The sequence below is a fragment of the Cibotium barometz genome, chromosome 26 (genome assembly GCF_041138505.1).
Source record: "Cibotium barometz isolate CiBa-2024 chromosome 26, ASM4113850v1, whole genome shotgun sequence".
Classification (NCBI taxonomy): Eukaryota; Viridiplantae; Streptophyta; class Polypodiopsida; order Cyatheales; family Cibotiaceae; genus Cibotium; species Cibotium barometz.
Window position 1 is genome coordinate 30,500,799 of NC_141071.1, and position 26,190 is coordinate 30,526,988.

Sequence of the window (26,190 nt, forward strand, 5' to 3'; positions counted from 1 at the left end):
CATGAGTAACCTGGATGTCGAGACATGATGAAAAAAGTAAAAGACTAGCTGCCAAGAGGATAGACAAGGTCAATGTACTACATAGACCCTGTGTGTACAATAAAGTAGGCAGCAGAAGAACCTCATGTGTGCAGGGTCATAACGCGTCATCCTCCTTATGGACCTCCTCATGGACCGTGTCCCTTGCCTCGACCCTCTATCCCCCACCTGTGGGGCTGCCTCTCTATCTTGCTGGAGCAAGACGGCTAGCACATGGTTGGCACAGGCAAGCATGCCAGCCTTTTGGGAAGGATGTTACACAGCAACAATACCAATACAAACTGTTGGACTGTGCACGTCCTTCTTTGCTACTGGCACACATGAAGCTTTTTCACTTTGGGAGATAAACCTCCTTATAGTTTGTAGCGCTTGGAATCGGTGGGTCCAGATCCTTGGCTTCCATGACCACAATTGGCACATTGACCCTTCTCAAGACACAATTGCAAGTGACCCCTCGTGGCGCCCGTGGATTTGGGAGAGCTGGCATTTGTCTCGTCTTTGATGGGGCCCCAGTGACTGGTCCTGGAGAGACCCCACTTCCGTGTTCCCATTTACTCAGCCAATAATTTTCCATGAGGTCTCTACTGCTCACAGAACCACACTCACAACCTATTTTCTTTTGGTAAGTAGGATGGAGGGGTTAGGGGGAGCAAAACTGGGGGAAACTGGGCCGTGGAAGCCAAGGAAAAAAAGTCACAAGTGAAGCATATGGATGGAGAAAACAGAAAAGAAGAATAAAGGTCTCAGTTTGTGTCCAGGTCAAACTATAAAGTCATGTAAGAATAATTGCCAAACAAAGGAGCTCCCTTAGTATGAAGGCCCTTCTATGGATGCTAAGCCACAGCTCCAAAGCTTGCTGCGCTTGATGGCCTAAAGCCCTAACAAGTACATTGTTAAATTAGGAATCATACACAAGTCTTGCATGATGTAGTAGCTCTTGCATTAGTAATTGTAGACACAATTAATTTACATATAATGGCACATAGTAATCAGACAAGGTTTCCAAAGTCCAAAAAGGCAGAAATGCAGACCTTGAAGAGTGAAAAGTAAATATCGATCAATCGTTTAGCAAGCTTGGGTCCATCTTCTCTATTGCTCAGCACAATTTGATTCAAGAACACCACCTGCCACAGGCAATCGATATATCAGTCAACTGGTAAACTCCCCTATGAATTCTCATGAGAATAAAAACTTTCTATGACCATCACTCACTCCAACTTCAAGTTTTCAATATGTAAATCATGTGTGCAGAACAACCCTTTATTCAAGACCCTCCAATGCAAGACCCCGAGATAGTGAGTGTGTCATGTGCACCACATACTTGGGTGCCAGACAGGCATACTATTCCTAGTTATAGGTCAGTTTTGGGTTAGGGATGTGCATAGTGCCCCGTTGTGAGCCCTGGTCCAGGGACATTTCAGGACAATGCCATCAAGGTAGGCTTGGGTTAAGTCCACGCAGTCTCCCATTTGTGAATCTCGCACAGTTTTGTAACCCTTTTGGAATTGAGGCGTGTACAAATGCATAGCAGACTATAAGGCCAAGTGCAAAGCACCAAACATCGGTCTCTAATCCTGACAGAGACATGCATTGTGCCCTGTTGTGAGCCCCAGCCTGGGGACATTTCAGACAAATGCCATTAAAGTAGGCTTGGGTAAATCCACACACTCTCCCGCTCGTGAATCCCACCACACAATTCTGTATCCCCACTTGGAGTTGAGTTGTGAACAAATGTATGGCACCCATTTGGACATTGCTTGACAAGTAGGGTAGGCCAAGCATGTAACCTGACAGGCTAGGCAGGCCTGGGCGGGAGTCTCAATAGAGCGGCCTCAGGCCAGAAACGTCTAAGCGCAGGCCAGCCACGCATGGGTAGAGACCAGACATGCCTCGCCAATGGCCATGCAGGTCATGTAGGCTAGAAAGCTGGTCGAGCATGAAACAGTCCTCTTATCTCCCTGAGGAGCTCTGGCACACCACACACGCGCACACACAAACCACATAGGTATACAACCATAGCTCCATCCAAAGCACCCTCAAGCTAGAGGCTAGACTGACACCCCGGCCATGCTCGTCGCTCTGGTGTCCCATAGCATCAGAGCCCACTGTCCAAGTGTGTCGCTAGATCCATGGCCAAGGTATCACTTGGGTCTTGATCCTTAAGGAATCCTCCCTATGAGGGATGATCACTTATGAGCCCCAAAATTAACATATTGGGCTACAAATAAAGCAAGAAAGCGCACACAATAAATAAGCCCTTTCAAACTAGCCCACGCTATTCGTTCCCATAAGTCATTTAATACCCATTAACAATGCCAATCAAGCTTGAATAACATAGGGTATGTTAAAGTACGCCACTCTTTTTCTAGTTTGAATAGTACCATTGACCGCATCAACATGAAAGCTCAAAATGGAAACCTCACTCGGGCCGGAATGGATCGACCCCCCCCACCCCCAGGGCAGGATTCTTTATTTCCATGAAGTATTTCAATAGTACAAGCTTTAAGGACTCCCAGTCACAAGAACCCGGATTATCCACATACAAATGCCAAATTACAACCCACTCTAGGCAACCATAAATTCAGCCATGTGTTCGCAAAATTTTTACATAGGATGGCCTAGCTTGAGCAGCAGATTTTGAACCTTACCAACACCATTCTTGTTATGCAAGCAACATTGGCAAGTTTGGTAACTACATGGGGAGCTGGGACAACATTGGTAGCACTTTATTTTACTCCACAGCCCTATAAGGGGGACAAAAAGCAGAGGACTCAAGAGACACTTGATTCATGCTCCACACGTGGGGTACAAATTTACATCCTTTCCCCGAGGACAAGAAGATACAAATGGTGCAGGGGTTCCTGACAGAAAAGGCCCTTACTTGGTGAAAAGACTTACACGTGAACCCCACAACATAGGTAGATTTTGAGAAAGTTTTCCGAGAAGAGTTCTTGCAGAATGTGGATGAGTACGACATAGTGCCCAGTTTGAAAGCTTGGAAAGAAGAATACGCCTTTCGGCACCTATCTACATAAATTTAGAGAGTTGCAAGCTTGGGCAACTCACATGGATCCTATCACCATTTTGGATTTCTTTGTAGATGGATTGCCTGATAGATATCAGCTCCATATTAGGAACAATCGGAGCAAAACATTGGATGATCGCCATCCGATATGCTAAGATTTATGATGAGACCGTGGGCGAAACAATAGCCAAAGAAACCCCAACAATCCTCTTTGGCAGACCCAGCAGGATCCAAGCATAAACAAGAGTTTAAGCATGGGAAGACTTCATGGCCTCTAGTAGAGACCCAAAGTCAATCATAGACTTTGGGAGACCCCAATTAGAAGAAATCAAAGAAGGCCGAACAAACACTTCAATACACTAAGAAGAGTTAGTGCTTCACTTGTGGTCAACAAGGGCACGGCACATGAGGACGAGCTGCCCACAATCGAGGGGCAAGTCAAAGTCGGAGGGAGCCCGTGCAAGCGAGGCTAAAGGTAAAATTACTTCCGTGCACACCATTGTCTTAGATCATATTTCTTGCAAGGGTTGTAGCTTTTCGGTTCCACGAACTAATATGTTATCTTTAGGCTGTTTGAGGACGTGGGACATACACAAAAATTGATGGGGAGTTTTATGCTTGCCATAAAGTAGACGTGAGTATCTACTAGTTATGTGTGAAAACACAATCTCTGTTCAATCTTAGATGAGGATTGGACAGGGGAGATCTTGTGGTTAGAATATTGTACTGAAAGTGCATGACACTAGGACTTGTTTGTGGATTAAGTATACTAGTGTTTCATGATAACAAATGCAAGATTCCATTTGGTATAATGGTTGAGTTGTGCTATAGGTCTGTGCTAGGGTTGGTATGGTAGAGCTTATTGCATTTTAAATCCAGATGTCCTATTGGTATTCAACTCTTGGATGAGAGTTGGATTGACAATAAGCAATTGGATCTTTGTAGAGCAAGGTCTACAAGAGGAGTCTTACACTCACTTAGGTAAGAGGTTGTAGACTTGAGTAGATGCTATTGACCGATGTTCGGATTCGGGGATTCGCTTACATTGCCTTGTCTCCTTATACATTCACAAGGCCGTGAATTGAACAGGATGAGGGAAGTATGTTACATCCGAGCAAGCCTAGGATTAGGGCTATAGATGTGGACTAACCAGGTTAGAATTAGGGCTTACCTAGGGCATGGGGATCTAGAGGGTTCACACATGGGCTAAGGATGCTAGCAGGATAAGGTCTAGATTGGCTAAGAGCTTATAATTAATAGCTTAGGACTAATAATGGCTATAAGCTTATAAAGAAGCTTATAAATAAAGCAAGGGCCAATTATAGCCAAGTTATTATAGTGACCTTGGAAACACTAACACTTATGATTTATTGAGGTATCCACGCAGTAGGCATGAGGGCTACCATGGGCATGCAAGACCTAGGATGCTAGGTTGAGTATGCCTCAACTCAATGGGCTCTTTAATTAACTTCAAGGAGCTGAGTATTTTTTGAAGATAAATCATCACATTGCACATCATCCAATAAGGATGTACCCAAAATGGCTTTAAGAACTTGTATAGGCATTTTGAGTCCAGAGTTACGCCTTTTGGTTTGACCAATGCATTAGCCAAGTTTATGACAATAACGAAAAGTATCTTGAGATTATATACCTAGATGAATCTAGGAACATGCCCAAATTCACCTTTTAGGAACGTGCATGTTATATAGTCATGGTAGTCAACCCACAAGACTATGTATCTTGAGATTATATACATGTTTGACATAACCTATGATGTCACTCACAGGAGCCTCTAAGGCTATAAAAGCATTGTACTTGGTGAAGCTCCCAACTATCACATCAATCAATCTAATTGAGTCATGCAACACATCTATCTTCTGAGTATTGCCTCTTTCTCTCTCTATCACCACCATGGCTCTCCATCAACCACCCTAGCTCACCAATCAACCCATAACCATCAAATGGTATCATAACAACCTCCTGTCAATGTTGTTTCTGTCAATGCCACCACCCGACTCTCGACTCTACAAGTGCCTTCTTCCAAACTTGATGTTGTTGGTGCTATTGATGCCTTCGAAGACTTCTGCGAGTTGCTGCTGCAAGTCGTCTGTTGCAGCTACCTATATTGTCGATGCCAATAAACAACAGCTCTGCCCACTGTTGTCGTCTACTACAGCCACACGCTTTGGTCTGCTTCAATGCAAGTTTTACCCAATGAAAGATGATACTTTGACGAGAAACAAGCATGTAGAAGCATTAGGCATCATAGGCCTTAGGGCCAACCTTACGTCAGCTCCAATATGGGTTGCCCAAGAGCCACAAAGGGCCAGCCATGAGCCTTAGGCCCAGTCTGCCAGCATAGGAGAGACCAATCGGCCAGCAAAATAGGCCTCCAGCCACATGTATGAAAGCGCTTGCATAAAAACATTTCTTCAGCCTGTCGTGGGCAAGAATCAATAGGTCAACAGCCTACAGATAGCGGACTTGTGGTAGGTGTGCATATATAAGCCACCCTCAGTCCCATTCATGGAATCATCTTACTCTTGCATAATTCAGCAGCGAACAAAGCAGTTACCATGTGAGCCTACGTCCCAGGGCTTGTGCATGCATATCTTCAGCTGAGTACCCTCAGGGTGCTACAGTCCAAGGCAGCCAGAAGTCATCCTCAGCATTCAGCCATCCCCACATTCTTACGGCAGATCTGGGTGTGCATATTGGCTCCAGAAGTGGCTTCCACAATGCCTTCAGACCGCATGATGGTTCAGCCGACATTTGGTCTTCTTCATCGTTGCGTTTGGCATTCCACAGTCAACCTTCGTCAGTAAGTTCATGATAAAGTCTAGATTGTAAAAAAGTTATCCAAAGTAATAAAAGCAAATACTCCTGCTTGAATGAAATAAGCTTCGGCTAGATGGGCAAAGTGCCTTACGATAGGACAGGGGGGCAAACCTATGCGAACCATTGAAGTGGTTAACATACCCCTCTTCCTAATTTGATGACCGCGTGACCACGGCCTCATGTCACCAAGCTTGGGTGGTGAAGGAACTACGCCACATTCGGTGAGGTGTGGATGGTCAAAGATGTAGTCAGTGGACCACGTGCTGCAGGGCCTATTGGAGATAGCGTTCGGTTGGCACTTGAGTTCGGAAGTAAGAAAGAGGGCAGGTGGTGTAATGTGGGTGTAAAAATGCTTGATATGAGGCCTCATCTATGAGTAGATGAAAATTTAAATCTTTGGCCAAATGTCACTTGTTTTTATCAGAATTTAGTATAGCAGCTCAAGTACATGCATTTTATGGTGGCAAACAGTCTATACTATGCATGATGAATGGATGGTCTCAAGCTTGGCGAGTACTCCCATGAGTTGCATGCCAAAATCACAGGCAATTTCTTAAGCAAGAGTCAAAATTAAAGCATACGTAACCAGATCCATTATGTAAACTACCATCTGAGTCAAGCAAGCTTCTTAAAGGAGTTGAGAGAATATACCGCCTGATATCTCGACCGTAACCCCAAATGAGGTCGAAAAAGAAAAGAATCCACCTCCTCAACCACCACCATCTGGAAGAATGTTCTAGCCATCAATTTAACCCAGCATAAATGCACACTTTCACACACCAACTAAGACAACCATCATCATACAGTCACATTGCATCCATAGGAAAACCGAAACAGGCTAGCCCCCTACCCATAATAGCTGGGTGAATACCTTCATGTTCGGGTGTGCAGTTAAAAGGCAAGAAAGATAATAGCCAGCATTTGAAGCAATTTTCCTTTCAGGGTCTCCAAGCTGCAAATCATTATGAGAAAATATAAGAAGCCGTATAGAGCTGCACTGATGCCAAATCCCTTTCAGTGAAAAGGCAGCAGTTTAGTACTTTGTTCACGAGGGCAGAAAGGAGCTTCCTCTCCTGTTCAGGTTTGCTTTTGAGAAGCTCATAGATAGTCTGCAACGGCAAACCACAGCTCAATCAATTAATTAAAATTGAATAAAAGCATTGAAATGCATAATGCAAAAGCCAAGAACTGCAGCTCCTTTGCAAGCCCACATTAGCAATAACCTCATCCACAGTAAGCTAGGAGAAATATTTCATCAAGAGTTACCTTTACAGCCTTCTCCTTCAAAAAAGGAAGCTGATCTTTTGTCGCTTCCTCAAGTGAACCAACAAATTGCTCATACCTAAAAGAGGCAAAAAGCAAGTCCAACCAAATGAAACTATCAGCTTTGGATTCCAAGAGCTTAATGTAAAATTTGATTTTGGAACAAGCAAGCTTTTGTGTGTGTGTGTGTGTGTGTGTGTGTGTGTTCTATTTACATATGCATATAGAATATAATCCTCAGTTCTTCTTTAGTCATCAGCGCCAGATCTCCATCCATCTAGCATGGGGCGATTGCAAATTTGGCCTTACATAAACACTCCACTTCTATTTTGTCAGTACTGCTGACTGAATTTGTACACCCACCTTGCAGGCTACCCGCTTGCCTTAAATGCACATCTGATGCCCACATTGCCTTTCACACAACAGCTTGCTGCCCATCTTGCCCATCAACTCAATTGAATGCAATGAGAAGACTTCAGATGGATTGGAGAGATTTACAGAGAGTAAAACCACTCAATTGAATGTGATTTGACAAATCCCTTCTAAGACTCCTGGGCATCCCTCACCAACTCTAGTCTCTAGCACATGTGGACCCATTCTCAGTGGTGCGGAAGGTTAACCTTTTCAGAATACTATTTACAGTGTTTAATATAAACAACATACAGCCTTTAACTAAGCAGCATTCTTAAAAAAGTCCAATACATGAAACTGCCTTTTTTTTAGGTGTCTTCTGTTTAAAATAACAGAACGTACAAAAGCCAGAGAGTCAACCAAAGAATAAAGAAGACGACTCCAAATATAATCACTCATGGAGGAACGAGTTAGCTAGATGCTGGTTTTTCTAACATTCTTTCATTTTTCTGTAAAGACTACTTTTTGATTGGGTCCCTACACCATATTCAGCCTCTGAAGACAATCAGGGATTCCATAACATTTTACCAAGACCAGTACTGTGTACTTCGCTACATACCCACAGAATGAGCACTATCAAGGGAGCCAAATACAGTAAAACAACGTTTCCACAAAGCTTTTGATACAGTCCCTTATTGATAAACTGAACAACCTAGAGAAAGATGGGCCCTCATAGCATTACCAACTCACGTCATAGCCCAAATCCACACATGGCAATAATTCTCAATGGTACAATTGGGGTGAAACACAAGTATTTTAGCCAAACTCTACAAAGACAATCGGGTTCAAACATGAACATTTCATGTGCCCTTTTTGGACTCTACAGACACCAACAAATTTCTCTTCAAGGGTCATAAGGGACAGCAAACAGATTCCTTCAGGTTTCACAGAGGGGCAACACAGAGCACGAACACATGTACTTACATCAGAAGGGACCTTTTTCACTACCCGAAATGTCCATGGAACCCACATCTGCGGCTTATCTAGCCACACAATATCCATCGCTACAGCGCGCCCTGAATAATTCCATGTTAAGACCTTGCTTACCAGTCAAACCAGCGGCATGTGTAAAGCACCTTTTTTGCAGTCATCATCCATCTCTAGAGTGAAGTTGGATGGAAAGACTCCACTTATCATGTTATGTGCCTCATTTACAACAGCAAGCCCTCCATGCCACACCACATAAGTCGAGCATACTTTGCAGCCCTCCTGCCTTGTTTCAGCTAGTCACATACTTACAAAGATTAAAGAGAGACTAAAATGGTTGGCCTTATACCCCTCCAAGCAGCTTGCTTGTGAAGAAGTGGTAACCTTATGTCTGCCCGTCAGAAGATTGGCAGCATCCCATGGGCTCTCCTTATAAGCACTGCCACCTTTTCAGTACACTTGATCAGAGGCAGCTAGGTTGACAGGCAGAATGGAGTCATTAGAAATCACTTTTGGCCACTTAAAAATGTAATCTCAGCTTCATCTTCCATTACTATGTCAATGTTCTCTCTAAACAAGAGTGCACTTTTTAAAGTAAACATGTTGAATGGTCTAGAAACGAGGGGAAGTAATCTTTCACTTGGGGGCAAGAAGCGAGAGAGAGAGAGAAAGAAAGAAAGAAAGTTATATTAATCGTCTTCAAAAGACCCATAGGGCCTATGAGACCAAAAGATTACATCATAGTCCATGTTATATCTCACCATGGAACAAAAGCAAGAGAAAATGAAAATGAAACTGAAAATATAACTGACCAATGAAAGACGAGAAATAGCTGCCAAGAAAATACATCATCATCAGAGCTAGTATGATCATCCCCCCACCCCCCCCCCCCCCCCCGCGGGTGGGTAGAGGGCCATCTAGGATATCTAGCGTGGGTGATACAAGTAGATCAGATATCTGTGACATATCTACTGGGTCGGAAGCGGTTGATCGGTGTCAGTGGAGCATATCCCGTATCTGCAACTGACGCTGATGGGTAGATGGTGAGCGTCTAGCCCACTGTAAATTATCGGCTTGGGTGAGGATGACTCCCGTGGCGGTGTGGGATCTATATTAGGAAGGGCTTGACCAAGCAGTGCTCGTGGGCGAGGCTCTCTGAGAAGGGACTCTCTATGTCTGCGAAGCTCAAGTAGAAAGAGCCCCAAGCATCGCTGGTCAAAGGGAGAGAGAGACAGAGACAAAAAAAGTGATCTTAATCGTCTACGAAAGCACCAAAGGGTCTATGAGACCAAAAAGTGTACAATGATGTCCATGGAATCTCATCATCATGGAAAAAAAGAAAAACACAACAAGAACAAAATGTATACAATGATGTCCAAAGACAAAGTGATCATTGATGTACCTGATCTAAAGCATCACCCCATTGGTGCTGAAAATCTCTCATAATCCTCTTGGGCATCTCACTCGTCCAATGACTTACTCATATAGGGCGCTGATACCCATTGTACTCATGCCTATTTAAACTTTAAAGGCTCTAATCTAATGCAAGAGTAGACTCTCAATCTATACTTTCATCATTTTTGAGCTTGCGGATGGCTTTGGACACCATATCAGAGGTGAAGAAGGTGGAAGCGGTGGGGCAAGGCTTTGGAGGATGTGGGAGGGGAGGCTGATTAGGTACCTGGTAGAGAGAGAGAGAGAGAGAGAGAGAGAGAGAGAGAGAGCAGAGAAACATCTTACCTGTGTTTCAAGCAATCCTCCCAATACCATAAGAACAATAACCGTTCTGCTTCATATATATCTGGCTGTGCTTGGAGAGGCTGCTGTGTTAAATATTTCAGCTTTCGGTCTGGCAACAAACTATCATAAAAATGAAAACCTGATTAGATTGTCCACGCATTGTACAGGCAACCAAACCATCATAAGTCCACCATAATTTTAAAGAACTTTTGCCCATTGCAATGAAATCTATGTCTTACTACTTGTATAAGAAACACAAACGACATAGAGCTGTCAAGCACACTGTCTTTTTAAATGCAGATAATCTACCCTCAAAACATTTGAAAAAAATCTTCAAATTAAGGAAGCACAGGCAATACATGCAAGACTCATGTCCACCCACTAGGACTGTACACATCATTACATGGTAGCCAACGGTTCATTCTTACTGCATTTCAACCCTCACCATAACGATAATGATTTGGATAATACTGGTCACAAAATGATGCTATCACCCACACCGAAATTCAATCAAGCCAAACATGACAACTTGCTTCTGAAAGGAAGGTACTAGAGAGAGAAGCGGACATAAAAACCTTGCCACAAAGAGTTCTTTAAGTGCATCTATGCCCATTGCAGCATGCCGTTTGCCACCCTTTGAAGTGACCATACCTACAAACAAAACAAACCATCAGAGACAGCGTTTTTTTTAACATAGAATAGAGTGTACAAAGAATTCTATGAAGCAGACATAAAACATCAGTTAGAGCATCATGTGTCCATTCTACCTCCTCTAGGCATTAAAAAGCACCCCCCTCTCCCTCCTTCCCATCTACCCCATAAGCTTTTCTTCTGACCTTGCTAAGATTTTACCAGCCACCAACAGTAAGGCTGGGAGATACACAGAGGCACATTATTCAAGATCCCCTGAGGGAAAATAGTGTCAGGCCCAAGGTTGATAGGTGCTCCATGCCTTCACCAACCGATGACCGTGGGGTTGTCAAGTGGTGTCGAGGCTTTTGCTATGTGGGATTCATGTCTGAATTTGCACACACATTGGTGGGTCCAAGAATGGCTCAATAGTCTTGACCTTGTGGTATCTGTAGGGTTGGGAGAGCAAAAGCTATGGAGGATGCCAGTGGAGGGCAGCCATAGCTATAATGAGAGAAAGTGAGAGTGAATTATTGGCTGCTGTTAAAAGAAAATGATTGCACGTACAATGATGCTTTGATTAATGTTATGTGCTAATCAACACTTTGGTACATGCTTTTATAGGTTGTTAGTAGTCATCTCCTGTCTGTACATTACACACCAGGGCCTTTGTTGTGGGTGTGCCCGCCCATTTAAGTGTTTCTCCATTTTTCCATGTATTTTCCCCATTTTCTCCTGGTCGTGGGGCAGTTCTCTTCTGGCCGACTTGGCTTTACTAGCTGCCTGGCTGTTTTTCAGTCATGGACAGCAAGGGCTGCTGTCAGCTGGTTTATGGCTGGCGGCTGGCTGACCAGCATATGAGGGTGGTATAAAGCTTCTCACACTCTCTTCCCAGGTTGTACCGGATCTTGCCCCCACGTCCAAGGTTGTACCGGATCTTGTATATAGCAGAGTTTATACAGCTTCTCACTCTCTTCTGCGTTTTTCTCTCTCCTGTATTTGTCTTCTATGTGGGCACATCTTCAACGTGGAGTTCTGCGTTTTCCTGCTCTCATATCCGCTGCGTATTCCGACATGGTATCAGAGCTCGAGGTTGCTTGAAGACCTTGGAGATATTGGAGAGCTTGCCGGACTGCTAAAGACCTTGAAGACCTTGGAGAGCTTGTGAGAGTTTCAAGACTTTTCATGATTGGTGCTGATTGGAGACTTTGTTGGACACTGCGCATAGTCACAAGGGACGGGGGGATGGGGACGGGGACAGGACGGGGGACGGCCATAAGTAGGGAACGGGGACGGGGGAGGGAACGGAACGGAACTCAAAAAATACTTTTTTATTTTTATTTTTCTACTCTACACTTATTCTACTTCGGAAGTACATCAAAATGAGCATAAATTTACACTAAAATGGTAAGCTTTTGAGTCATATTAATAATTAAGTAGATACAAAATGAGTCATGACTCAAGAGTCAGGACTTAGGGGTCAGGACTAAGCCTTAAGGAGGCAAAATACAAGGACCGACTCAAATGAGTCAATGACAAAAAAGTGCTGAAGACTAGAGGCTAGAGGCTAGAGCTAAGTAGTAAGGCCCATGAATCATGATCCATGAATGATCATCCACGTGAAGTGCTCGCCTCATGGTCATGGGTAGCTTGTGCCAAAGAAGCATCAAGCTCATCCTCAGTCTCATCCTCATTGGCATGCTGCTCCTGCACCTCATCCTCCCGTTGCTCTTCTTGTTGACTCATCTCCCACTCGGTGAAGGAATCTGCCTTCTTGGTCACGCTCTTGCAAAGCATTCGCAAGTTCGCGTTGACGAAGACAAGGTCATTGGCACGCTCTACCCCGAGTCGGTTCCTCTTCCTAGAGGCAATGTGGCTGTAGGTACTCCAAAGTTGCTCCACGGCCTGGCTAAGTATGCGGATGGCAAGCTGCTGCAGCTCCGGTCCATCTGAACCAAAGTCCTCCCACCATAGAGCAGCACCAACTTTGGAGCGGTCAACCTGTGTATCATGACAGCCATAGGAGCCATGAGATGACCTGTACATCGAAAGCTGGTCCCTGATCTTGCGCCTAACCGATGCATCAGGCACAAGACGATCCAAGATGATCCTCCATCCAGCGCTCACCTCCCGGTCGCTCTCCTGCTTGTTGCCTTGGAATTCTGGGTCCACCACATAAGCTGCTGCATGCAATGGAGAGTAGTAGGAATTCCACCTTCCTAGACACAAGGCATGGATCTCCTCGTATCTGTCTTCGTCAGGCACGAAGTCTTTCAACTTCTCTATCATGCGATCCATGGCCTCATAGACCTTGCCTATGCATGGTTGCATAGCGTCTACAATCCTCAATAGGTGGACTATGGGCCTCACCATAGCATCTGTGGTCTTCACACGCTCCCACCAAGAGACGTCATCCGCCCGTAGCCTACACTCTTGGCCAGTGTTTGTATGGGACTCTTGCATGGCGACAAACTCGTCGCTAAGGAAAAGCCCCCTCAAAGCATCACTACAATCCTTCAACCAGCCCAACATGAGAAAGTTGTAGGCAAACCGGGTGTCGGAATATTTGAGGAGAGAGAGACAGGACCTCTTGTTGAACTCATGCCGAAGTCTTTGGTGCATAGTGACATGGGACGGGGGGGACGGACCCTAGGGACGGGGAACATCTGGGACGGGGGCGGGACGTCCGCGGGACGGAGGGACGGGGACGGCTGCCCGACTGCGGGACGGGGACGTCGGGAACGCGTTCCGGGAACGTTCCGGGAACGTTGTTCCCTGTCCGTACGGGGACGGTCAAACTGACCGTTGGCGGCAGTTTTTGACCGTTGGCGGGGCGCCAACGGCTATCTGTCCTAGCCGTTTGGTGATGCGCAACTCCTCCAAGGCTTCTTCCTTGAGTCTCTCTCTCCCACATGGCTCCCCTCTTCTTCTATATAAGAGACCTCCATGCTCTCCTCAAGCCATCTCCTCTCCAAGCTCTCCCTCTCCAAGACCCAAGGCTCAAGCTCTCCCTCTCCAAGCTCTCCTTCTCCAAGCTCACCCTCTTCAAGCTCTCCTTCTCCAACATCCAAGCTCTCCCTCTCCAAGCTCACCCTCTCCATTGTCCAAGCTCTCCTTCTCCAACATCTCCATCCCAATTCTCCATCTTGACTCTTTCTCAAGCTCTACCATCCATCTCAAGCTCTACTCTAGTCTCTATCACTATGGCATCCTCTTCTCAAACCCCTTCCTCTCCTCACCCTGGGTCCGCCGCCGCCTCCACCACTTCAACACCCACTCCATCACGAAGAAGGTTCAAGGAGGCCCGCCGTACATCGATGGAGTTGGTGGGATGAGGTAGAGTGCTCGCAATACAGTCAAGGGGGTGGTTCAAGACCATGGGTATGTAAGCTTTGCGGCTACAAGCGAACCGGCGGTGCCCACAAAGTGCGTGCTCACTTCTTGCATGAGCCCGGCAACGAAGTGCAATTTTGCAAGGAGGTTTCGGCCGAGAAGAAGAAGGAGCTCCTTGAAAAGCTTGTGGTTTATGAGGCGGCCGAGTTGGCAAAACGCAATCCTCAAGTGGCCGTCGACCCCACATCCTTTGTGAGGACATCAACCCCGCATGTACCTCGTTCATCAAGAGAGGCATCCGCTTCCCGGGGACGCCAAAGTACTCTTGATGAGAATTGGAACCCTCAATTGAAAGAGGAGGTGGACATGGCGGTGGCACGGTTCTTCTTTCATGACCACATAGCATTTCGGGCAGCACGGTAAGTCCTTGGCACTATGCTCATGTACTATTCAAAATTCAAATATCATGCTCTAAACTTTAAAGACTAAATGATGGTAAAAATCTGAATTTTGTTTGTGTTTTGCATATGGTGTTTTGGATAGATCTCCATACTTTCGGGCCATGTGCAAATTGATAGCGGAGTATGGACCCTCTTATGTTCCCCCCTCTTCGGAGACCATCCGCACCTCTCCCCTTGACAAGGAGAAGGCAAGCGTGGAGGTGGCGGCCAACCACATGAAAGAGCAATGGGCTGAAAATGGTGTTACCCTCGTCGTTGATGGGTGGAGTGACACTAGAAAGCGCTCCATCCATGGAGTTGTTGCCTACTCACGAGGGGAGACATACTTTGTCGACTCCCATGATGCTTCCGGGACGGGGAAGAGTGCCGAGATACTTGCTGCGGAGTGGGCAACAACACTAGAGACGGTGGGGGCGGAGAATGTCATTGCCATATGTGCGGATGGAGAACCGGCAAATAGGGCAGCGGGGACAATTCTCCAAGCAACTTATCCTTGCATCACCGTGTGCTTTTGCATGGCCCATTGCCTCAACAACCTTATCAAAGACATAGGGGCCTTGGATTGGGTTGCACCTGTCATTGAGGGTGCCAACAAAATAGTGACCTTTGTCCTCAACCATCACAGGGTGCAGCACGAGTTTTCCAAGAAGTCAAGCCTCTCTCTTCTTAAGTATTCCGAGACGAGGTTTGCATTCAACTTTCTCATGCTAGGCCGCTTGTGTACATGTAGCGGGGCATTGAGGGGACTCTTCCTCAGTGATGAGTTTGCACGCACTTCAGAGGCTTCCACGACGGTCGGCAAATTTTGCAAGGAAAGGGCGGATGATGCGGCATGGTGGGAGGAGGCCAAGGCGCTTGTGGAGATGGTGCAACCGATTATTGATCTCCTTAGGGTGGTGGATTCCACTCAACCATGCATTGGCAAAGTGTACGAGGCAATGGATCGCATGACAGAGAAGCTAAAAGCAATGTTCAAAGTCAAGCCTCACTATAAACAGGTCAAATCCCTATGTTTGAAAAGGTGGCAAGCCTACCACTCTCCCCTCCATGCTGCTGCCTACATTGTTGATCCTGAGTTTCAAGGCAAAGGGCAACACAAGGACAAACAGGTGAGCAAAGGCCTTCGACAAACCTTGGATCGCCTTTACACTAGTGAGGAGGATCGCCGCACAATCAAGGACCAATTGCAGATTTATAGAGAGAAGCGGGGGGCTTTTGGTTTGGCAGATGCACAGGCGGACCGCTTCAAGGTAGGGTCTGCACTTTGGTGGGAGGATTATGGTGCGGAAACTCCAAAGTTGCACGAATTTGCTGTGCGCGTACTCTCACAGGCTTACAGTAGCAGTTGCCTAGAGCAACTCTGGTCAGTTTATAGCCACATGGCCTCTAAGAAGAGGAACCGCCTTGGTGTACAGAGTGCAAATGATTTGGTGTTTGTCAGTGCCAACTTGCGAATGCTTTGCAAGGGCTTGACAAAGAAGGCAGATCCTTTCACCGAATGGGAGCAGGCACAGCAGGACCCACATCTCTCTGATCAGCAGAGGACCGAGATTTTAGAGGAGCTTGAGGTTGTGCCCGAGGCATTGTCCCCCCCACCTCCCCCTCCCCTCCCACTTGAGGACCAGCCTATGGAGGACTTCACTGAGGAGGTCACGATTGATCTTCACCCTTTTCAGCCTCTTGCCTAGTCTCTTGAGTCTAGAGTCTCGACTCCCGAGTCTCGACTCTTGCCCCACTTTTTTGCTAGCAATCTTGTATCTTGGCACTTAGTCATTTTGCCTTGAGTGTACACCCTCCTTGGGCCTTTCATTATGCCATTTGGCATTTTTGTTTAGATTGATCATTGTACACTCACTTTTGTTTATCACGCCATCGGCACCCCATTATAGTTTTTTGCTAATACGACTATGCATTTCTCCTCTTTTTGGTGCAATTTTGTGCTTAATGTCTTGGTTTCTAAGTGTAAATCAAGTGTGTTAAAAAAATTTGCAAAAAAACAATCGTTTTCAGATTGCCGTTTTTTCCACCGTTCCCGGGACGGCCTTTTGCCCCGTCCCCGTCCCCGTCCCCGTCCCCGTTCCCCGTCCCATGTTTCTATGCTTTGGTGGTTGAGGACAAAGGAGACCATGGTGTTGGCCTCCTCAATGAGCGGGCTGATCCATGGTAATGCCCTGATGTCCTTGAGGAGGTTGTTTAGGCAATGAGCCATATAAAAGGACACCGTGACATGTCCATACATACTTTGGAGAATAGCTCCCGCCGCCCTATTGGAATGCTCCCCATCCGCAACAAAGCCCACTACATGCTCGGGGCCAACGATCTCCATGGTGGTAGCCCACTCCGCCACAAGCACATCCGCGCTCTTCCCAGTGCCAGATGCATCATGAGATGAGATGAAGTACATCTCTCTGCGGGAATATGCAACCATGCCGTGAATACTCCTCTTGCGGGTGTCACTCCATCCATCCACAATGAGGGAGCCTCCATTCCTCTCCCATTGCCGCTTTGTGTTGTCGGCCGCTTGCTCTACAATGCGCTTCTCCTTGTCGAGCAATGTAGTGCGCAAGCTCTCAGATGAGAGAGGCGTATAGGTTGAGCCATACTCCCCAATCTTCTTAACCATGACCTTGAAGTATTCCGACCTATTCAAGAAAGTAATTTACTAATGAGAAGGAGGCTAGGATGATGAAAACATGAATGATGAATTGGCAATGATCGATTGCACTTACTCCCCAAGTGTAGATTGTCGCCGTGGGCCACGTAATGATTGAGAGGCCGTGGAGATGGAGGGTGCCGGTGTCGTGGATGGAGTAACATTCTGACTTGATGGTGAAGGTGATGGTGTGCATGATCCCGATCCACCACATGACTCCATGGTAGAGGCTTGAGTTCCTCTCCCCATCGTCGCCGGATCCACAGCCACTCGTGGTGTCCTTCTTGTCGCTTCGACCGCTTCGTAGACGCTAAGCTTGTCAAGAAGTTCCCGTCTCTTCTCGGGCGTGACATTCGTGCAAAACCTCACCTCATGCCCACTCTCATGCAAGAGGTGGGCTCGCACTTTGTCGGCGCCACCCGTTCGCCGGTAGGGGCAAAGCTTGCATACCCATGGCCAAGAACCGCCTCCATGAACGGATGTGGTGTAGTTTACCTCCTCCCACCATGTCCATCCCGTTGTCCTTCTACGAGAAGCCCCGGCACGTGAGGAGGATGCCATGGTTGAAGATGGCTTGACTCTTGAGCCTTGAGGAATGAGAGAGAGAGAGAGAGAGAGAGAGAGAGCCTTGAGGAATGAGAGAGAGAGAGAGAGAGAGAGAGAGAGAGAGAGCCTAGAGGCTTGGAAGTTGGAAGACTCGAAGAGTCAAGACTCAAGAGGCTTGAGGGAGAGGTGAGAGCCTATGCCCTAGAGCTTGGAACTTGGAAGTTGGAAGAGAGAAGATTCAAGAAGCTTGAGCCTTGAAAGCTTGAGCAATGAGCCTTGAGAGTTGTGAACTTGTGTGTGCTTGTAGCCTTGTAGAGGCTTGTTCTTATATAGATAGGCAAGAGAGAGAGAGGAAAGCCTCAAGGGCAAGAGAGAGAGAGAGAGAGAGCCAAGCCTCAAAGAGCCAAGGGCCAAGGCCCAACAGCCATAAACGGCTAGGAAGGAGCAGGCAGGCGGCAGGCAAGCGCAACGGCCAAAAACGGGCGCAACGGCTCTCTACCGTCCCCGCACAGCGCCGTCCCCGTCGCCGTCCCCGGTTTGAAACGTCCGTCGGGGGACGTTCGTCCGTCCCCGTCCCGGCGCCGTCCCGTTTCGCCGTCCCGGCGTTCCAAGGCTCCGTCCCCTCCGTCCCCTATGACTACGACCTTGCGGGACGTGGAGAAGCGGGTCGAAGCAAGGAAGGCAACCTCTTCTTCAGATTTTTTCCCACCCACCCTCCCTTCACAAGACCAAGATCGCTCCCCAAGATGGCAAAAAAATTTCTTGAAATGGTTGAGAAGCATGTAAAGATCCCTACTCTCCCCACATTCCCAATGGATGGACAATTGGACGGGACCAACTACGGCATATGGAAGGTAATGATGGAGTCTATCTTGGAGTCTTATGAGTTGGCTGATTTCATTGTGGTTGGTGTTTCACGGCCGGAGTTGGAGGACGGGAAGCTTTTACCATCTACTCGGAAAGAACGGGACGCTCAGGCACAGTTGTGGGATCGTGTCAATGCCCGTGTACGTTCTTTCATCTTCCTTAATTACACACCACAAGTGATTAATCATATCAAACATATGACGCTAGCCAAAGGGATTTGCCAGCATTTGGCTTCTCTGTATAATAGGGTATCACCCATGAAGCACATCTCCTTAAAAGTGCAGATGCGGGTGATGGATCCTACAAAGTCTTCGACGATGCGGGAGCACATCAACAAGCTCTTCAGCAGGAGGTTCTTCAGGCTTGGAAGGAGATATGTGGAGAATGGGATCTACAAACTCTCAGCACTCTCTCTTATAGATTCTAAGTTAAGTGATTTGTGGCAGTTTCATCATGACCACTTGAAAGTGGATACGTTGCGGCAAGCTTTCCAAGACCAAATGGTGGATGGCTTGCCAGATGATGGTAGCAGGCAGGAACATTCCAGTTCTTGCGTTTGTCAGTCAGAGGAACCTTTACAGGTGGGAGCTAAGATCATCAAAATCCAACCGAGTGGATGTGACCTGGCACTGCAAAGATCGAGAAATCACATCGTAGTCCGAAGGAAGGTTGGTGAGGATAAAGACAAAGCAGCTGAGAAGAGGACAAAGCAGCACCCATAGCCAGTAACTGGTCATGGATAACCTTAGCCTTCATGAGAAAAGACTACATGGAATTGTTTTCAGGAAATAACAAGCCGTAGAGCTGCCCCTGCAAGGTAAGTAACCTCATCGATGAATCTCCAGCAAAGAGATCCTCCAATTTTGACCATACTTGATGAGCACTGGTGTGAGGATTATGTTGTTAATCCCTCATATTGTGTACTAATTACTACTTAAGTACTTAACTTAGAGAACAAGAGACTTCAGGAGAACACTTGAGAGAAGATTGAATTGAATTAAACTGAGTACAATAGGTCTCTTATATAGGAGATGAAGAGACACATTTGAAGAGGCATGTCCTTTGACGAAAGGACATGACCATAGACGAAAGGATACAACTTTAGGCTAAGGGATGTGTCTATTCGATGTAGAGGCACAACCATTCATCAAGGGATACAACCATTCGTCGAAGGGATGTGGCTATTCGATGAAGAGGTACATCCTTTGGCGAAGAGTCGCAACCAATCGAGGGTAGGGGTTCCCTTGGCTGGTTACTCTTTGCATCTGCAACAGGAATCAGCAATGAAGAGAGAATCTGATACATACATACGTCACAATCGTGACATTCCCTCCCATTTAAAATAAAACCCTTGTGTTAAATGATAGACATCCGTTTGTCAAAGAATTCTTGAAGAAGATTAGGGTACTGCTGCATTTCTTCATCTGTTTGCCAAGTGGAATCAAACTCATCCAAGTCCATCCACTTCACAAGAAATTCTGTAGTCAACTTTCTTCTTGTTTCCTTCTGTCGCACGTCAAGAATTACTTCCGGAACAAGGATAATATGGTCATCTTCAATTTCTGGTACATATGAAGATAAGTCTGGAATAGGCGAATCTCCTTGAACATACTATTTGAGCCAAGAAATGTGAAAAGTCGGATGAACCGTCCCCCATGAAGGTGGAAGTTCCAACTTGTAACTGACAACTAAATTTTTCTTAAGAATCTTAAAAGGCCCATAGAAGCGAGGTCGCAACTTTGGAAAAACTGACTTCAATGTTTTGTAGCGGTGAGGTGCCACATATAACAAGACCGAATCTCCTTCTTGAAAATCTGCATGTCGACGATGCTTGTTGGCCTGTTTTTGATATTTTTGTTGCACATGGACCAATGTATCTCGAACTTGCACAAGCACATCTTGCATCTCCTCAACCAACTGATCTGCCAACGCCACTTTGTGTTGTAAAACAAAGTTTGTAGGCACAAGAGGAGTATGCCCATTTGCTGCTTGAAATGGAGTTAATCCAATTGCTGAATGATGGGAATTATTATAAGTAAATTCCACAAGTGGCAAATAATCTTCCCATGATGCCAAACGGGATTGAATGTAATGTCGAATCATTTCTTCCAAAATCTGATTGACTCTTTCAGTCTGTCCATCTATTTGAGGATGATAGGCTGAACTGAACAACAAATTCGTGCCAAGAGATTTGAACAAAGACATCCAAAAATGTCCAGTGAACTTTGGATCTCTGTCAAAGATGATGGTCTTCGGCAAACTATGCAATTTGAAGACATGTTGCACGAACAATGATGCCACATCTGGGGCTGAAGCAGCTTTCTTGCAAGGAATGAAATGCGCCATTTTGGAAAATCGATCAACCACCACAAGAATCTGAGCATTGCCTTTGGATGAACGAGACAAAGTGGTGATAAAATCCATAGTGATACTTTCCCATCTCTCATTGGGAACTGGCAACAGTTGAAGTAACCCTTGAGGAAGTTGTCGAGAGGCTTTCATTATCTGACACGAATTGAAACCGGCCTCTGATAGAAACCAGAGTGCGGTAGACTAGCAGTCACCCGTCCACTTGTAGTCTAGATAAGAAAACAGAAAAGATTGGGGCTAGAGTGCCCAAATCTGAAAACAAGGCGACACCTGTTGGCCCCAAAGCTTGGCGCCCCTTGCGGTATTTCTTTATTCAATTCCAAAAATATGAATGGCTGAGTACAACAAAAATCAGCCAAGAGATTACACCTGTATGTCCAATCTGACGGCCCACAATACCTCTTAGCACAGAGGATCTATGCACACAAATCTATGTCTCCAAATAACACACTGTGCCTCCCTCTGATCAGCCAAGATCACTAAGCAGGGCAGCCATGAGCATACATCTGGCATAACTCAAGTGCATGATTCAACATCTCAGCTCATACATACATATGCTGTCCAAACTCTGTCTCAACCCTTGTCAATCTGCCATACCCCTCCTCTCACAAGGGGCCAGATAGCTCATATCTGCAAAACAGACATCAAGCAGTAGAAAGAGAGAGATGAACAGAAGCGGAGCTTACCAAATTCAGCTCGTGAAACAGCACTGGAGAAAGCAACGGTACCAATCTGTACTTGCAAGCACTTGTTTCCACAACCCTGCTTCACACGTGTTTGTACTTGTCTGTACCCTCCTCCTTGTGTTCACTTCTATGCTGTCTTTGAAAGTACAGATCTAAAAAACAGCCCCGTACCCGTCTGTACTACCTCGGGATACGTGCCAAGAGTTGTCCTTGCAAGCGCCGCCTGCTGTCTGCACCTATGCTCGCCTGAATCTGCGCAGCCAGATCTGTCCAGCACCTGTCCAACGCCGCCTGCACAACAGCTCTGTTCAGAGATAGTCGCCTGCTGTGGCTGCCTCTGTTCCACAGCTCAACGCCACCTGTACTCAGCAGTACCTGCTGTCGTACAGAGCTGTACGGCTGTTGTACGGCCTTCTCCAGCACACAGCACACAGAAAACAGCAGCAAACCAGTCTTCAGCAATCGACCAAAGCTTCTCCTCAGCTTTTCCACGCATGTACCCAAGCGCATCAATCCTCCACGACTCCTTTTCCCAAAAGCTAGAGAGAGGGGGAGGAGAGAGAAGCACTCACTCCAAAAGTGGAGTGGCCTCCTCCCCATAAAAATCCTAGGGTCCCCAAACTTTAAAAGTTCCCTAGGGCCACTAAGGCCTAGGGGCAACTTTAATAAACATTAAAAGTTTAATGTTCTAGTTCCCCCCTTCACACCTAGGGATGTCCACACATCTTTAACTCTGTCCGGGCACCCCCCATGTGAATCATTCAATATTCTGACTCTGCAACCACCATGCCCACACTTGTACTGTTCCATTTTCCCAGGGCCATGACACGAATGACAAGCTTTGACAAATTTGATAATATCTTGCTGCATCTAAGGCCAGAAGTATGTAGCAGACAAAAGCCGATATGTCTTGTTGATACCACGATGAGCAGCATAAGGAACTTCATGATGCTCTTGAATGAGAATCTTCCGCAATGAAGTATTGTGAGGCACACAAATGCGATCAGAAAAGAACAGCAATTCATCTATGATGGTGTAGGCTGCAAACATGTTCATTTTTGCAAGATTGGGATTAGAAGATTTTAGAGCACGGAACGCATCTCCAAAATCTCTATCAGTCAAATACTCATTTTTTAAACAAGCAAGGATTTCCATTTGCACATCAGTGATAGCAAAATTAGTGGCTCAAGGCATGCGGCTCAAAGCATCCGCAACCACATTCTGAAGACCAGGAACATACTGGATAGTCATGTGGAAATTAGCCAAGAATTCAACCCATCGGCCTTGTCGAGAGTTCATTACAGGCTGAGTGAAAATGTACGTCAGAGATTGATGATCTGTACGTACAACTGAATCTGCTCCAAGAAGATAATGTCTCCAAGTCCGATAAGCATGCACGATTGCCAAAAACTCCTTATCATACACAGGATACCTACTTTGAATGGCTGAAAACTTCCTGCTGTCAAAAGCAATGACACGATCATTCTGCATCAAAACTCCACCAGAAGCACGATCTGAGGCATCTGTCATTACATCAAAGGGCTGGGTGGGATCTGCAATGGCCAAGACCGGGGTTGTCGTCAAGGCATGCTTGAGATCATTGAAGGATTGCTCAGCTTCAGAAGACCACTGAAGTTTGTCCAGCTTTGTCAATTCTGTCAAAGGGGCAACAATCTCTGAAAACCTATGCACCTTGCTGTGATAAAAGTTAGCAAGTCCCAAGAAAGATTGAACATTTGAAATGGTGAGAGGCAAAGGCCAATCCACAATCACCTGAATCTTCTTAGGATCTACTGCAATCCCATTAGCAGAAATGATGTGACCAAGATATTCCACATGGTTCTTGAAAAATTCTCTTCTTCTTGTTGATATACAGCACATTGGTGCGTAGTACTTCAAAGACAATCTGTAAATGCTCTTTGTGATCGACCATAGATCGGCTAAAAACCAGAATATCATCGAGATAAACGATCACAAACTTGTCCAAGTACGGCCCGAAAATTTCATTCATCAAGGTCATGAAAGTGGCCGAGGCATTGGTTAACCCAAAAGGTATGACCAAAAATTCAGTTCTGCGTTTTCCTACTCTCAATTGCTTGTCTCATATCCGTTGCGTATTCCTACAGTTGTGAGCTTTATCTTTCTCATAACACAAATTGAGGCGGTGACACATGTCTAGCTGATGACATCACTACTTACATACACAAACACTTAGGTGGTTCACATGTACTAACTCACTTACTCACATAAATGAGTGTTCACACACAAACACTTCCACATTGGTGGACACTGTAGATGGACACGCACACATACCACTCCAAATCCCAACAAACCCCCCTTCAGAGAAAAAGTGGAGATTTTCTAAAGATAGACCTTCAATAGTTCTTTGGGTCATAGCCACCAACTACAGAGGCCTGACTAGAGCAGCAACAAGACCAGCCATGATGGGCTACACAAACACGTGATCCTCTAGCCCATGTACGCATGGTATCACTAATGAACGTGATCCCTTTTGAGAGCCAAACGCCCCCGTTCTCAAAGCCCTCATCCCTCCACCCAACAACTGTAGATCGAGGATATAGATCGAGGATATCCTTCTAAGACACGGCGGGCTCAAGCTCCCATCACACAGGGAAGATGCTATGGCTGCTTTGTACTCTATTCTGAAGGAGGACGGTATCGTTGCATGACCACATATTTCATCATGGAGCATCACATGGATACTTTAGCTTATGAGCTAGTTTCATACAGTTTTTCTTTTCCATGGTTCAGTATTCACCATGGATACATTGTACTGCCTTTTTCGTCTGGTCTTTTGAAGGCCTCTCTCTCTCTCTCTCTCTCTCTGGATACATACAGTTTTTCTTTTCCATGGTTCAGTATTCACCATGGATACATTGTACTGCCTTTTTCGTCTGGTCTTTTGAAGGCCTCTCTCTCTCTCTCTCTCTCTCTCTCTCTCTCTCTCTCTCTCTCTCTGTACATACACATATATACATATCAAGTGTAGAGGAAATTAAGTGAATGAACAACACAATTAAAGAGTCCATGAACACAAACCTAGGAGAGCATCTAACGATTTGAGATTGGCAACTGGATTGTCTTGCAAAAGAACAGTTAAAGCTGCCACTTTGTCTGCTGTTGTGCCTGTTTTCCGTGCTATCATCAGCCACCGCATATCACTGTCCCTCCCACGAGATTTCTCATACTCTGCTGCAGCCTTTTCCAACAAATCCTCGCCCTTCTTCCGAGCTTTGGCCACAAGTACACTCCATTCTTCACCATTACCATATTTGCTATTCTGCTTCTCTTTGATCCCCGGTGCACCACTGTCCCCTGTAGCGAGCAATGCTGCTGTCGCTTCAAACCAAGGTCCAGACTTCAAAAGTGACCACACTTTTGAAAATATTTTTGAACCATCCTTGGCAAAGTCCCTGGTTTTTTCTGCTTTCTGGTTTTGCTCAGTTGCAGCACTAACAGAAACATCTGCTTTCTTATTCTCTGAAGCAGCGCTGTAAGAAACCCTTGTGTGCTCTGCTTCCTTTTTTTTCTCAGAAACAGCTGTTCCTTCTTTATGCTTCTGCACAGGAACAGAATCCTTCAGTCTCTGAGGTAAGCTGCGAACGTTCTTCGTCTGTTTAGAACTGCTTTCCTTGGACTTCTCATTGTTTTTCAATGCCTTCTGTACAAGCTCTGGTTTCTTTGATTCGTGCTCAGAAAGCTTCCGTGGCCGATCGTCCTTTTTATGCTCTACTGTCGGCGATGGCTTCTCCGTCCTCTGCAGGTTAGGCTTTTTTGATTCCTTGGTAGTATAAATGGTCTTCTCGGGCTTCTTGGCAGAGATGCGCCCTTTCTTTCTGAAGTCGGCGTCGTTGAAGCCTGTTCCATCGCCGGCTGGGGCAAAACCGAGGCTGGAAACGAAGGAGGCGACGTCCGCCTGGATGCTCTGCAAGTCCTCGTTGTTGCGCGGCATAGAGGCACACTCAGAATTTCTCACGGATAGTGAATTTCTCAATGAACCAAATAAGCAAGAACCTCTAAACCCTTCGATAGATTATTCATTTCTTTACCACTTTTGTCAAATATGTTTTTAATTGATGGAAAATGAAGATTAGAAGTGTGACAATTGGGTGTGCCAGCTTCATTAAGATCTGGAATGAACATGAAGTAGAAAGAACCACCCAGAGTAATCCTTGGCATTTTACCACAAAGGTCAACATAGACTAGCCAAAGAGTGACTTCGCTCTAAAGTTAGGATGCTGTGTAAGAGAAAGCAAGTCTTATGTTGCCAAATTCCATATAATTTCTCTATTTTTTTCACCAAAGATTTCATGCTTGAGTAAGCTTCACATGCCGTTGGTATCTCTAAAAAAAACTAGTATTTATGCCACAATCTTGATT

General features: G+C 45.9%; 1 protein-coding gene across 2 annotated transcripts in view; it reads right to left on the reverse strand.

Moving 5' to 3' along the window:
• Positions 1-25,831, reverse strand: part of EDA25 (CCAAT-binding factor) — a 46,121-nt gene extending 20,290 nt beyond the window's left edge. Inside the window, exons 1-8 of one of the 2 annotated variants that reach the window (XM_086820499.1) lie at positions 24,850-25,831; positions 10,819-10,894; positions 10,244-10,363; positions 7,169-7,244; positions 6,943-7,011; positions 6,774-6,854; positions 6,554-6,625; positions 1,071-1,163 (exon numbers count right to left, since the gene is read on the reverse strand). In XM_086820499.1, the coding sequence (XP_086676625.1) occupies positions 1,071-1,163; positions 6,554-6,625; positions 6,774-6,854; positions 6,943-7,011; positions 7,169-7,244; positions 10,244-10,363; positions 10,819-10,894; positions 24,850-25,762 (1,500 nt within the window). In that variant the 5' untranslated portion in view covers positions 25,763-25,831. The remainder of the gene's footprint in view (positions 1-1,070; positions 1,164-6,553; positions 6,626-6,773; positions 6,855-6,942; positions 7,012-7,168; positions 7,245-10,243; positions 10,364-10,818; positions 10,895-24,849) is intronic. The other variant, XM_086820500.1, reaches the window with a different exon arrangement.
• Positions 25,832-26,190: the final 359 nt, after the last annotated feature.